Raw genomic sequence first — 15,601 nt, 5'->3', positions numbered from 1 at the left:
CGAAAAGCAGGAGAAGGAACGGGGTGGTTTTTAGTCAGTAAGAGTCTGACACTCCCTCTCGCCTCACCCAAGGCGAGAAAAGTCATTGGATGATTTTCCCCCTCAAAAAAAAAAAAAAAAAAAAAAAAAAATATCGGGTTCGTTCCAATTCAGATTGTCATTCACTGCACGGTTGGTGTGGTTGCTGGGCAACTGGCTGTCATGCAACATGTAGTGGGTTTGATTCACGGAGCAACTCTTTGTGTGATCTACAAATTGTGGTTGCGGTGGTGTATGTTTGTAATCGCACCCACGACACAGGAGAAAATCCTAGTACAAAGAAAGTAAAAAAATACACCGCAGCCCATGGATAACCTTTAAAGCCATTGCTACTACAGGTAAAATATATTTTGCTCAGAGAAGATATGATGGTTAATTTCTAATGTTCATATTTTAGGAATCGTTTTTCACTATAATTAAAACATTACTCTTCAATGATCACAACAGTAAAATCTTCATACTCTATCCAGATCCATCAAGCTAAATCTCTAAGCAAATACTCTCAAAATAATATTTTACATAATGGAAGCCAATTTCCCAAAATAGATCATCAATGTCTAAACATTTCACAGATGGTTGGATCTGCTACGTAAGTGTAGCAGGCGTAGCAGTGACGTCACGTAGTCGCTACGGCGTAGCACTTCGTAGGTCTATTTAATAAGCCGTTGCAGGGCCATTTTATTATAGGATCTTATGCAACAAACACGTCATGAATTAATTTTATACCTGCATATGTGTGAAGTATGTATGATTGTTACTAATTGCTGAAATAAGTAATTATGAGGGGCTTTGAGTTAACAAATATAAGTAATGACTGAAACTTACTGAAATTCATGCCCTTAGTTTTTATTTTATCTGCAGTTGTTTTTTATATAGGACTACCTTAAGCCCACAACTTCACTCGCGTTCTCATGGTATAAAAAATAGCTTATGTGATATTTCAGACCATAATCTACCCTTGTTCTAAATTTCATCCCAATTACTTAATCACGTCAAAATGGTCTTGCCATTTTAACAAACATACACACAAACACATAAACTCACAAAATTTCGCATGTTAAAGATTTTCACAAAAATCTTTTTCACGAACATTTTCACGAAAATCTTTAACTGAATCCCAAACCACTGAGAATCACAGACCCGAAAAAAAGATCAACAATATTTTACTTCAAAATAAAATCGAAATTGAGACCATTTTACTCATTAATTATGGTATGCTCTATTTAACAAGCCAGTAATCAACAGAAATACAAAATACTTCCATAATATACATTTAAAACTTATCAAATACCGGAATTATAACAATTTTACAAAATATGAAAAAAAAATAACAAAAAGCCTTAACAGACTAAATTAAAAAAAAATATGATTCAGTGTTCAGCTTTCATAAAAAATAAAACTATTTCAGTTCATAGCGTGACTCCAAACTGTAAGCCTGCAAACGTGTTTAAAGCAGGTTTTTTCAGCCGACGGGATTAATTTTAGGGCTATTACGCATATTACGATTACAGGCTTTATCGATTTTTTCTATGAAAGTCAGGTAAGTGGTAGTCTAAGGGCGAAACATGATAAGCTTATATTATGCTTCATATCAATCACACTATCACACATTATATTTAAAAAAATATATGTGAAAGATTGTTTGTTTGGATACTTGTCGGTCAGCCATGAAACTACTGAACAAATTTTGATGAAATTTGGTATACAGACAGAAATCCCGTGGGATGTAATCCTACGAACTAACTTGGGTAGTCAGCTCATAGACTTGGGTGATAGGATTTTAATCCATGGGAAGTCGCTGACAGATTCTAGTTAAAAATAAAACTTTTATGAGTCAGAGACTCAGAGACTCAGAGTTTAAATTTAGATTAATCTATCAGTTGTATATTGGACTTACTGTTTAAAATAATGTCACTGCGATTCCTTGTAATAATCACGAATCTATTAATAAACATCGATCGAATTCCAAAACGTAAACTATTATTATTTTTAGTGTTCAATATATTTATGTAAATTTCAGATAGAATTAAAAAATCTATTTGAACCACTGCCACCGGTAAAGGTCGACAAGTGAGTAAAAGTTAAGAAAAAAAATCTAAGAAAAAATATTCATCGTCATAAAATTATTACGTAAAATCGTATGTGTGTAACAAACCTTACCCCTCAGCACTAATGGTGTTTACATCAACCATAATGGCCGGCGCGCACTCGAGATTTAGATAAAGTTCACGTTTAAATTGTTAATTCACTCCTGTGGCCACTAATTGAACGTAATAAGCGGGTTTCTAAAGAATCCGTCTGAGAAAGTAGAATATATTCACATGGACGTGAAATATTACTAAACACATTGCAAATATTTTACTTGAAGAATTCGGTTTGAAGCACAAATACCGAAAGATTGAGCGTGCTAATATAATTAGAAATTATAAGCCTAGGTTTCCTCACGATACTGCGTCGCGCGCACCTCAAAGAGCCATCAGACCACCACAGATGAGGCTCAGTAGGACTGATGCCTGGTTCGGAGCTGCAGACTCCATAGCGGGTTTACCGGGGCTCCAGCTCGAAAAGCAGGAGTAGGAACGGAATAGTTTTTAGTCAGTAAGAGTCTAACACTCCCTCTCGCCTCGCCCAAGGCGGAAGAAGTCAATGGATGATTTTCCCCCCTCAAAAAAAAGATTTCCGTTTTCCTTCAACGTTTATCAGTGATGTCGAAAGAATCTAAGAAAGTACCGTACTTATAACTTTAAAAAAAGTCACATCGATACCTGCCGTTGGTAGGTTTCGAACCCGCACCCTTATGCATGGGCCACCATAACATTACAGTATACGAAACTAAAACTATTTCGTGCCAATAAAATTGCAATAATGCTTGATAAACTTTCTAAAATACAAGACCAATTCATAAGGATCACATTCAATGGGACACACATCGGGAGTCAAACCTGAGACCGCTGGCAAGCTGCCAAATTGCTACCGTCGGCAATACGACAGAAATGTGATCTGGACAATTTGTAGTTGATTTTGTATCTATATATTATAGTCATTAATTTGGTCTAGTTCAATAAAATATAAATGATTTTTATTTATTTGGATTTTTTATTTTATATTTTAAGTGTGGGAGAGCCATGCTTTGGCACGAATGGGCCGATTCGACCGGAGTAATACCACGGCCTCACAGAAAACCGCATTGAAATAACCGTTGTGTGAGTGGGGTTACTGGAAGCCCAATTACCCTTCTTTTCAATCCCTGATTCCCCAACAACCTCCAAATTCCTAACCCTCAAAAGACCGGTAACGCACTTCTAACGATGCGGCGGCGGCGGCAGCGATTGCGCTTACCATCAGGCGATCCGCAGCTAGTTTACCGGTTTCTAACATAAAAGAAATTCAATGGCATAGTTTTTATTACATATGTACATATATATGTTGTTAACATCGACCCCATATAAGAAACACATTGTAACTTCACGTCTAGAAGTAAAAGTATTAAATAGTTTTACTTGAAAACTTTATAACTAACACCTGTGCTCCATACAACACTACAACTCGTTTGAAGTCTTGTTCTCTAAGCGTTGTACAACTTTATTCAGCGGTTTGTTTTAATTATTTGTTCTTTCATTCGTAAATATTATTATATTATTTATGTATAGACGGCTACTTTCAGCTCTATGAAACTGTTAGTTGATATTTTAATTTTTACTTTGACTCAATATAAAATTTTGAATCTAAAGTGCACAAGAGTTTGCGCAAACACAGGTGCACGCTTTGTTGCCTCACTTTCTGAACCCGATGGGAGGGCAGATATACACAACCGGAGAGAGATCAGGCGCAGAACTAACGGCTTTACGTGCATGACTCCGGGCTAGTAATGATTATTTAATCACGTGATTTTTCACTCCATATAACATGGCATGGCTTTTTCAAACCAAGAGTCAATAAAAAAATGTTAAATAAGTATAAATCTATACTAATCTATACTTAATATTATAAAGCTGAAGAGTTTGTTTGTTTGTTTGAACACGCTAATCTCCAGAACTACTGGTCCGATTAGAATAATTATTTTTGTGTTGGATAGCGCATTTATCGAGGAAGGTTATAGGCTATAAAACATCACGCTACTATCAATAGGAACCGAGCAGAGCGGGTAAAACCGCGCGGAAGCAGCTAGTCTTAAATATTTAGTAACTTAACAGGTACAAAATCAAACAAGAAGGTCTCTTTTAAATGATTATTTATTTTTGACTAGATTAACCCTTAAATTGGCACTGTACTCCACTAATACCATACATTTAAAAAAAATCTTATGACCCAAATATTTAAAAAATCCAATTTTTTTTATATTAAATAAGTAGCAATAATTGTCATCTTGGTAGAAATTTATTGTAAATTGTGATAAAATCGAAAATAATTTGTCAAATTCAAAAGGTTTTCGAAACGGTCTGGTGTCTCTGCGACCCGGATAAGGTTTTTATTGTTTTCTTTTCTTTTTCGTTTGGGACTGCTGGGTTTTTGGCTTTGAGGCACAAGGGGGCCTAACAAGTAACATAAAATATTCGATATTATTGCTCTAATTTACGTAATAACAATATTATAAGCTAGAATCAAAGTATGTACTCCGTGAATACCGTTGCCAGATCAGTACGAAATAGACTTTGGTATACACGAAGTACATTGCCAAATGCATAGTGTTAATCAATATGTATTTTATTTCTATATTTTATATATTATAATGACAAAAGTGGAATTTTTTTTTTATTTTTGATGGGTTGACGTTTGACTGCTATCTCGCCTGTTCGTACGTGATGATGCGGCCTACGATGGAGCACGTCTGCCCATAAGCAACCTATTCACTCGGACTTTGAAGACACCCAGGTTAAACCCATCTGGAAACACAGATTCCGGCAAAGAATTTTACTCTCTAGCAGTTCGCATAAGGAAGCTTGAAACAAAGCGCTTGGTGTGAGTGGGTGGGATATCTACCATGAAGCGGTGGTGCTTCGCAGATTGTCTTGTGATTCAATGATTTAAAGGACTATGGGGAATCAAGTTGTGCAATTCCACCTCGCACTCTCCGAAATAATCTTGCAGAGTATGAACGTGACTGATGACGTCAATTTCATACTAAATAATTTTTGTTTGTGATGATTTTTTTATAAATAAAGTAATAAATTAACAAAATGAGTATTAGTGATATATTGGCAGTGTGCTACACGTAGTACAAACGTAGTTTACACTATAATTGGCAATGTACTCTCTGAAGTACACAGGTTTTCGCGAAAACTGTAATATACAGATTTTTTCCATAATTTTTTTCACTCCTCTGGGATCATAATAAATACAAAAATAACATTAAAATGACAAATTTAAGAAATAAAAGTGCTTGCCAGTTTAAGGGTTAATCGTATATTTACATATGAGAACAACATTATTAGATTATTGTAACAATATCACAACTTAATAATATTTGTGTAAAGATAAGAACTTACATTTAGATTAAATAATTCAACCTTTTCACTGTACATACAATTATCTACTCTTAAAATAATAATTATGCTTTAGTCTTTAAAACGATGATCAATAACTATACATTCCTTGTCTTTTTAATTTATTAAAATAACAATATACAACATACTACAATAAACCCTTATCGTAACATTAATTATGGATTACATTACATTAGTTATTATCTACAATAAATAAAATACCTTAATGAGATCACAATAAAGTTACTTATCCAACAACCTACAAGGCATTTTCAAAATTACTTATACCTACAGTATTATCACTATCTAAAAGATGGCACTCTTCGAATTCATTGCGTTTCTCGTCGACTTTTTCAAAATTATTCTTACAAAGAAAATCTCCATCGCACACAAAGTCATTTCTACCATCCTCCATGATGGAATCCTCAAAACTCTGTTCTCTAAATCGTTTCTCATTCTCATTTTGGTAATTTTGAAACCTTTGTATTTCAAAGTCCGGTGATATCGTCTGCCCTTCATTCACAGTCTCCTTACCAAGTAAATCATCAGTCTCTATAGCTTGCACCGTTTGTATTTCATTGAAGTTCACTCTATTTTCATTTTTCACTTCATATTTTAATTCCATGTCCACATTGTCTCTTGTTTCTATTAAAGGTTTTAGGTTCATCAGATTGAAATTAGGTATCATTCTAGTGTCCCAGTTATTTTGGTCTGTGGTTTCTAGATCTAAGTGAACGTCTTCGCCGATTTTCTTGAAGCTTCCTAGGTTGTATTGTAGAGGTATGGAAAATGATGGGAGGTCGACTTGAGGGTTCTGCCTCGTTGGCAGGGCTGATATGTGGATTGCTGGTGGTGATGGCTTGGACTTAGTTGCGTATACTTGTGTCTGAGTGTCGTTCAAGTTTATCATTTGAGTTGATGATACTGTAAAAGAAAATTTGTTATTAATAAGACAAGCAAAACGAAAAGTTTTCAAAAATAAACTGCTGGCTGAGCGGTTCGCCGCATCGTATGTTAGGCATAGGAAGCAAACGCAAAAAGGAGATGTCATAACTGGATTTCTCTTTAGCATAATGCGTGACAGTTTACGGAGAGCGTGGAACGTTAAAAACCAAGCTCATCTCTATTTTCCATCTAGCGATTCCATACTACAAAAACATCGTCAATTATGCACATTTTTTTAAATAGCTTTGTAACTAAAATTGTCTAAGCGCTTATAATCTATATACCTTTTTACTCATAATATCATAGGACAGGGCAAATTTTTTGTGTCACAGTGCACAATCACATTATGGCATCTCCTCTTTGTGCTTGCTTCTTAGTCAGGCAGTCCTTAGCGTGGCTTGAAATTAGTCAGTACCTCTACCATAAGTTTGAAGTAAATTTTAGTTCCAAATGTAACCGGTAGAGGCTTTGTAAAATTTGACATACAATAAAATTACGCAGTCGCTAGCAACTATCGACAAATACTTTTGATTAAAACTCATGATAGGAATGTACCCCTATCTCTCTCTTATCTCGCCAAACAGCTATTTGACTAAACCGTTAAACATATTAAAAAAATAAAACTACTAATGGACGCGATGTAATAATTTAAACTATATAAAATACTAAAACGTAGTTGATAATGTTGCTGCCAGTGGTAAGCGTTGAACTGAATAGTTATTCAATGTTTCAAACTTTTCCTTTTAAAACAGACAACTATTGTGAAGTGGTTTCGTGTTACAATGTTGTGGAACATTTCACATTGTATCTATACTAATATTATAAAAAGGAAAGATTTATGTGTTTATATTTTGCAGCGTAAAGGCTCCGAAATTAATAGAATGATTAAAAAAAATCCTTAGAAGGTTTTAGGTTTGGAAGAGCCATGCTTCAGCAGAGAATGGGCCGGCTCGACCGGAGTGGCCATGGCCTCATAGAAAACCATCGTGAAATAACGCTTGCGTGATGTTTCATTGTGACAGTGAGGTTACTGGAGGTCTAATTACCCTGTTCTCCATCTTCCCAATACCCGATTACCCAACATTCCTTAAATTCCTATCCCCCAAGAGGTCATGGGCGGTGACGATTGTTTACCATCGGATCTGTCTGCTCGTTTACCAGCTTATACCATATATTTGGCCCAAAATCTGTTCAATCATCAATATGATCATATCAACCATCACTGCTGAAGACAGGTTTCATCCAATGACTACCAGATAGGCATGTAGCAAGTGACCTGGATCTAGCCATTAGCCATTAGTTAAGATATTTTTAACTTCTCAACTTACCAGGTATAGTGATAAAATCCCTCATCTCCAAAGCTAATGCTGATGGTGATCTTTCATCAGGAGACCGTGGTCCTCTCGGAGCAGCGGAGTACCCTTCACAGCCAGCCTTCTGCTGCTTTCGCCATTTTGCTCGTCGATTTTGGAACCAGACCTAAGAAGTGAAGAACACAGAAGAAATAGTTAATTATACATACATCAAATTTAAACAAATCACAATTTGAACAATAGCAAAAAAACACAGCTGCCTCGTTGGCCAAGTGGTTGTAAGTGCGACTGCCAGGAAAGGGGTCTCTGGCTGAAGTTTTAGTGGCCTTTTCGGTTTTTTTCGAAAATTTCTCAGTAGTAGCACGGGGTCTGGAATTGTGTCCAGTATATGGTATAGGCTCACCACCTATTACATGGGACTTACAACATAAATTGTGAATAGTGGGTGTACATTGTACAGTGGAATTACGTGCCATAATGTGCACCTCTACCTACCCCTTCGGAGATAAAAGGCATGACGATATAAGAATAAGAATCAAAACAATATCAAAATAAGTCCAATCATAAATTATTCTATTTAGGCTCTGTCAATTACACAACAGTGTTGCCAACTAAAATAATTCACAGTTTGGACACTTTGTCACAATGGCCCATAAATGTCATGAAACTTCGTCAGATATTTATCAAGGCAAGAGGCGTATTTAATATAACAGGTATAAATAACAGATATTACAGAGATATTAGGTAACAACTTACTGTTCTCGTGGTTATAAGTTACAGGTATTTTACAGATAAACAATATTATGGTTTTTTTTTAATAAAGTTGCCCCACACTTAAATTTTCTTCTGTGTCGTGGGTGCATTTACAAAAACCTTCCATACAGTCATAGTTTATTCAAATTACAGTCATATATCAAACAAGAGCCTGTTATGCCATTGTCAATTAGGTATTATAATACCAAAGAATAAAATTTTATCAGAATCCGTTACTAAATAACAGGTATTGAGAACTGTGATTTTTCTAAAATGATAACGCGAACAACAGGTATTATGTTTGAGCTGTTACAACCCTAATTGTCTATTTTCGTAGACATCGTCGGGACGGCTGCAGTTAGCGGCTGCGTCCTGCAAACTATCCAAAAATGTACCCGATCATTACTCCGCTGGCTATATTTATTGAGACGCGCCGATCGATCTTTGGACTCTTTTTCTTTAATCGTTGACGATCTATCGTTACGAAATGTGACTTTTTAGAATAGTATAGAGTAGAATAGATTTATATATTTGGAATGAAAGAAGGTACAAATTATTAGGTGTTACTTTTTTGGTGTCACTCTAGGTGTCTCTTTTGAGTGATGTGTGCTATCGATAGCTTCCCTACTATCGATGCACCACATGCTCGAATTGCGCATCTTCCTCGCACAGCTACATAGCTTAGTTATCAGTGGAAACGATCATATAGTTTCACAGCTTAGCGTAGCAAAGCATACCACATCTCTGGAGGATAATCACCGTTATTTATAATCACACTGCATAACTATTAAAATATTATACGTATTGTGTTCCAAGTTATTTCACTGAGTGTAATTTCAGAAGTAAAAGGTAAATGCCGTAATGTGCACCTCCGCCTACCCCTTCGGGGATAAAAGGCGTGACGTTGGGTAAAGAGTAAACGCTTTGGCATCTCGCATTACCTGAACCCTGGCTTCAGTCAGATCGATCCTCATAGCCAGTTCCTCTCTGAAGAAGACGTCAGGGTAGTGTGTCTTATGGAAAGCTGCCTCAAGCTGCTCCAGCTGCACGTTCGAAAACGTGGTTCTGCAACAAGAAGGGATTATGCAAATGAGAGTGGCAAGGAATTACAAGATGCGCAAAGTGCAAGACGTGTGCAATTAAGATCTGCTCTATTGTCTGTTGAGAAGTGAGAATTTGTTTTGTTTGTTGAGTTGTAGCAATTCTTGAGTGAGGTAAAGTGTAATTATTATGAATTTCTTGGTTTTTTCACGGACTTGTTGTGGTAGTGCGGGAGAAAACACGGGAGTGAGGTGGACGTTTAAATACCGGCTATATCCATTTATCATGAACAACATCAGAAACCTGGGCTTATAATTTCTAATTATAAGTTTGAAATCGTGGTGAGCAATCATGGTGATTAAAGCTTAAACCTTCTCCGTATAAGAAGATTAGATACAATTTCGAACTGAACAAAAATATCAATAAAATTAAATAAATTATAACTACTGCCTCGTTGGCCGAGTCGCTGCAAGTGAGACTTGGGTTCGATTCCCGGGTTGGGTAAAGAATTGGTGGACGTTTTTCGGTTTTTCGAAAATTACTCAGTAGCATAAATTAACATAAATTGTGAAAAGTGGGTTTATATTGTACAGTGGCATAAAGTGCAAAAATATATACCTCTGCTTACCCCTTCGGGGATAAAAGGCGTGACGATAGTTAAATTATTACTATGACTGAGCCGACAATCATACCGAAAACCTCACAAAATACCACTTCTACGACACTATAAAACACACAATAAATGCACCCCCTAACAGACCACAAGAATAACAATGATAGTTACAAATGATGGAGTCCAGCAGTGGACCAAACGCCCAATTAATATTGTAGCGAGCGGTGCTGCTGTCTCTCTCATTAACTATGTAAACCGTAGCGCAGGAGCTCATTTGTCTTGCTGTTTCTTCTTATATACCTAATATATAAGTATAGAAGAGTAAGTTAGGAGAATTCTTCTAAGGTTGGTTTTATTTTTAAATATTATGATGAATTTTTAGTTTTTATACGTAGTAATATACATATATGTAGGTACTATGTAATATGATACTTGAAAGAATGTGTAAGGAATGCGCAGTTTACACTCAGATTTTTATAAAATTTTATGATTCTCTCATTATAGTATCGGGGTATATATTTTTCTGTTATAGTTCTATTCTTTTTATTGTTTTTTTTTATAGTGAAATTTTTTTTTAGATATCTCGATATAGATTTACGATAGAGTTTCTTACTCGTTCTTATCCATTTGAAGCTACACTTTAGAACGAGCACCTGGCTTCACTGACAGACAAACTGACGAACAATTCAGTTTGATGTTTCAAAAGCGCCTAATTCCGAAACTATTAGTACGGTACAGTAACGATAAACTCATGTAAAAAGATAAAAACAAACCTGTATCGTCTTTGTTTTCGTTTGGGAATATCTCCTTTGGCATCTGCAAATAAAACATTATATTTTAATACACTATGAAGTAATATTATTGTAACAATGGGTCGTATTGAAAATGACACATTTTTTAAGGTTCTCCTATGTCGTGGTTGCCTTTACAATCATATAATGCACATGCCACCCAGACCCGGAACAACAATTTGTGGATCTCACAAAGAGACCGACTGTTATTCCGTATGGAAATCGAACCCGAACACTTAGCACGGCAACCAGTTGCCAAGATCGCACTAACCGTGCAGTCAAGTCAATAAAACTTTCTAGATATGAATAAAATCTATCCTCACTTGATTTCGGAGAATACTCCTCATCATCTTCAAACTGCTGGTGCTCAGTAGTTTCATCAGTGGGTTCTACATTCGGTGTGTACGTCTCACTGGGTTCATTGTCTGAACGCTCACATAGGACGGATCCAGGACCCAGACTGGAAAGATAAAGATAAAAAACTTAAGATAGCAAGACATAAGATGTAACTAATTGTGGGAGAGCCATGCTCGACCAGAATGATACCACGGCCTCATGGAGAACTGACGTGAAACAACGCTTACGTTGTGTGAGTGAGGTTGCCAGAGGCCCAATTCCCTTCCCAATCCTCGATTCCCCAACAACCCTTAAACTCCTAACCCCCAAAAGTCCAGCAAAAAAAACTAATAACATAAGACATACCATAACTCTTTCACCGATAATATTGTAAGTAAAGGATAGGCCTATTTTTTATGTTATAAGTCAGTAAAGGAGCTGATGCATCACCTGATGGTAAGCAATCGGCGCCGCCAAAGACACCCGCAACACCAGAGGCGTTACAAGTGCGTTGTCGGCCTTTTAGGGGGTTAAGAATTTAAGGGTTGTTGGGGAATCAAGGATTGTGAAAGGGGTAATTGGGCCTTCAGTAACCCAAGTCTGAATCACTCCCACAACCGAAGCGTTGTTTCACGTCGGATTTCTGTAAAGCCGTGGTATTACTCCGGTCGAGCCAGCACATGCGTGCCGAAGCATTTCTGCATATCGGACACATTTTTTGTGCCTAATCCAAGAATGAAAACCGAATTTGCTTAGTACAAACTAAAAACTAAATTTTATACGCCAAAAGCCTTTGCTTACACGCTATTTCATTATTTACGAAACGACGTGTAAAAAATCACAGACGACTCTACAAAACATTGATTTTTCACAAGTACAATGTAAGGGCGAGTCGAATAAAAAGTTTAGAATAATAGGTTAGTAACTATGGTACCTATATGATAGTCTAAACCTCAAGGAGAAATAGTACGCACTGTCAAAGAAGTCAGACCAGACATCGATCAATAGAAAACTAAAGAATAATGACTTGCATGAAAATCAAATTTAAAATTTCCATTTAGTATGATGTAACTATCAAATTACCTTACATTTGATGTTACTAAAGTGTATATAATGTAATGAGTTACAAGGAGAATTTTAAAATAGGTACTATAAGCAATTACATGATTTGTTTTTATGGAATAGAGGGCAAACGAGCAGACGGGTCACCTGATGGAAAGTAACCAGCGCTACTCATAGACTCGATGCCTGCAGACTGCAACATCAGAGGTGTAACAGATGCGTTGCTGGCCTTTTAAACAGGAATACACTCTTTTCTTGAAGGTTTATTTAAAATTGATTTTTTTTTTTTACTTTTTTGAGGGGGAATATGTTTATCATCCTTACTTCTCTTACTGACTAAAAACTGCAGGTCCGGATATGTGTGATGCCTGCTGTTGCGTGTATACTTAAGCTATGGTGACCGTGATCAGATGAACCGTAAGTCCTGTTGCTGCCGACATTAGTTTAAAAAATACCCTACGATATACGATACAAGAAATGCAATAAATCTACAAACACTCACCTATTAAAAAGATTAGGGATGTTATAACAGAAGCTGGTAGTTGGTGATACGTCATCATTCAAGATGGCCGCCGAGTCGAAACCACTTGCGCCTGCGCCTCCCTCGCGACCGTCCAATGATTCCTCCATCTAAACAATGGAGTCACAAAAATAAAAGTTAGGAAATCTAAAGGAACTTGAATTACAGATACATAGTACGTAACAGACAAATCTTTGCCCAACCCGGGAATCGATCCCGACACTCTTTACTTATCAGTCGCTTTTTAAATACCCTAACAGACAATACTTTGCCCAACCCGGGAATCGATCTCAAGGCCCTTTACTCGGCAGACGCGATTGCGACCAACGAGGCAGGTCCTAAGATTGTATGAACAAAAACCTTGCAGAGAAAGAACAAAATTTTTATTCCTACTTTGTCCATATGACGCAAGCTCACAAACTGAGACTAGTTCATTTATTTTGTATGTGATGAGGAACAATGGAAGCAGACAGTCGAAGATGTGTAAATTACTTAAGTACTTGTATATCACACACACACACACACAACTTCACGCCTTTTATCCCCGAAGGGGTAGGCAGAGGTGCACATTACGACACGTAATGCCGCTATACAATGTACACCCACTTTTCACCATTTTTGTTATAAGTCCCATGTAATAGGGGGTGAGCCTATTGCCATATCTGGACACAATTCCAGACTCCGTGCTACTATTGAGAATTTTTTCTAAAATCCGAAAAAAGCCCAGCAATACTTTGCCCGACCCGGGAATCGAACCCGGGACCCCTTGTTCGGCAGTCGCACTTGCGACCACTCGACCAACGAGGCAGTCACTTATATCAAATATATAAATCTATCATTGTTTCAAGTAATTGAGTTTCATTTGCGTTTTCAGATTCAGACAGACTGACGGACAATTCATTTGATAAATGCCTTGACTTTGATTTTAAGAACTTCGATTTTTATGCTCATCCTTAAAACCAATTCTCAATCTCAAGTATAATAGAGAACCAACAAGGCCATTTTTTTTCTAAACCCTAGCAAGACGTGACATAATTATATCGCGTTGTTAACTTCCAAAGACTGCATAGTAATCAGAATACGTCAGTAAAGGGATTTACTGCAAGCATTCAAAGAAAATCATATTATCGTATTAATAAGTTAGCGGTAGTAGTAACACAATACTCCCAGGGTGGTTGACCCGCCCCTCGCCGTCGACCAGTCACTTAAATTGAATTAAATGCCTATAATTTAGTTAAGTTTATTAAATTACCACTAAATGAGTATAATTTGTGTTGTATTCCCATTGACTTGTTGCAACGAGAACGTTTGGATCGCGTCGCGTTGAGCGCCATTTTGGCACCGAAAAGTTTTGACAGCGAAATTGGCGGGAGTACGGATACGCGTTCGGAAATGAGTTTCGAATAGCGGTTGATATTTTGTCGCGGTTTTATTAAGTGGGGTTTTTATTTGATATTTCGGAAATATGTGTTAAAGAAACTGTTGCTTTTGAGTGTGAGTGAAAATAGTGCAAATACCTAAGTGAATATGGCAAAGGTTCTTAACTCGAAATTAAATTTTACAATAGCATAGCGTTATAGATAAAAAATGGTGAAGCTAGTGATTTGTGATAGCGCATAATCTGGTTCTGAATTGAAATAAATAATAAGAAAATACAACAATAAAATGTTTTAACCATTTTTGTTCCAAACCACAGTAATACAATGACAGTTTTTTTCATTGATTTACTACTACAATATTTTATTTAAAATACTGCAACATTATAATGTAAAGACGTCACTGGGACTAAGCTAGCCAAAATGAAATCGAAATAAAGACATTCCACCACGAGGATATTCCAAGGGGTCAAAAAATATAACATATTTTTTTACTGAATGTGTAATCTGGAATGTGTAGTTTTTATCAAAATTATTTGACAAGCCATTACAAGATTCTATTGAATTAAAACAAACATTTAGAACAACATTAGGTCTTTTATTAAAAACCCTTAAAGTATTTAGACACAAACTAACACAACATTTCCTATCATATTAGCATAAGTACAAATAAATATGGGGTTACCGAAAATTATTAAGTAAACTACTTTATTTTAAAAATTGTAGCTAACAGAACCAACTATAAATAAATACACAAACAGAACTACACAACACCCATACTATCTACTTCCTTAGGACATTTTTTTATCTAAAATCTATATAAAAAATCGAAAAATAAATCACAATTTTTTACCTTACCTCTTATTTCAAAAAATCCTTTCTTTATAAGCACATTGGAATATGATTTTCAATGGAATTTGTTCTGTGAGTGAGTATTGGAGACTGTAGACTATTGTCACGTGGTTGCTTCTACTGGACTGAGCGACGCGGGCATGCTTAGCTGTTCAGAATAGAGAAAAGTATGGAGCTGTTGTTGTGCATGTATATTTTTTATGTTGATGGTGTCTTTTCTTCAGTTTTGTGAATTGTTAGAACTTAGAACTGAAGTTTTCTTTAGTATCTTTAATGTAAGTCAGTCAATATATTGAAAGAAAATAATTACTTAAATTAAATAAGCTATTGACCTCTGTGGTCGATTGATCGCAAGTGCGACTACCGGGCAAGGGGTGTCAGGTTCGATTTCCGCCTCGAGCAAAGTATTGCTCAGCTTTTTTCGGCTTTTCGAAAATTTCTCAGTAGTAGCACGGAATCTGGAATTGTATATGGCAA

At 36.2% G+C, this 15,601-nt stretch overlaps 1 protein-coding gene across 1 annotated transcript; it reads right to left on the bottom strand.

Moving 5' to 3' along the window:
- Nucleotides 1–5,681: 5,681 nt before the first annotated feature.
- LOC118280774 (homeobox protein B-H2-like) lies at nucleotides 5,682–15,254 on the bottom strand. The gene is made up of 7 exons (XM_050699493.1): nucleotides 15,131–15,254; nucleotides 12,879–13,006; nucleotides 11,302–11,438; nucleotides 10,961–11,003; nucleotides 9,475–9,598; nucleotides 7,796–7,946; nucleotides 5,682–6,446 (listed from the first exon to the last, which is right to left on the bottom strand). Exons 2-7 carry the CDS (start codon nucleotides 13,004–13,006, stop codon nucleotides 5,782–5,784), a joined length of 1,248 nt encoding a protein of 415 aa, XP_050555450.1. The 5' UTR covers nucleotides 15,131–15,254; the 3' UTR covers nucleotides 5,682–5,781.
- Nucleotides 15,255–15,601: the final 347 nt, after the last annotated feature.

Source organism: Spodoptera frugiperda, chromosome 16 (assembly GCF_023101765.2).
Source record: "Spodoptera frugiperda isolate SF20-4 chromosome 16, AGI-APGP_CSIRO_Sfru_2.0, whole genome shotgun sequence".
NCBI lineage: Eukaryota > Metazoa > Arthropoda > Insecta > Lepidoptera > Noctuidae > Spodoptera > Spodoptera frugiperda.
Note: the sequence above shows the minus strand (reverse complement) of the source record. Positions and strands in the feature narration are given on the sequence as shown.

Bases quoted from the DNA above. Each gene is read 5' to 3' on its own strand.
- LOC118280774 (XM_050699493.1), bottom strand. From the start codon at position 13,006: ATGGAGGAATCATTGGACGGTCGCGAGGGAGGCGCAGGCGCAAGTGGT. The intron at 9,599-10,960 runs GTTTGTTTTTAT...TTCTTGTTGCAG, and splicing joins CGAAAACAAAGACGATACAG to AACCACGTTTTCGAACGTGC. The intron at 6,447-7,795 runs GTAAGTTGAGAA...TTTCTTTTACAG, and splicing joins GGATTTTATCACTATACCTG to TATCATCAACTCAAATGATA.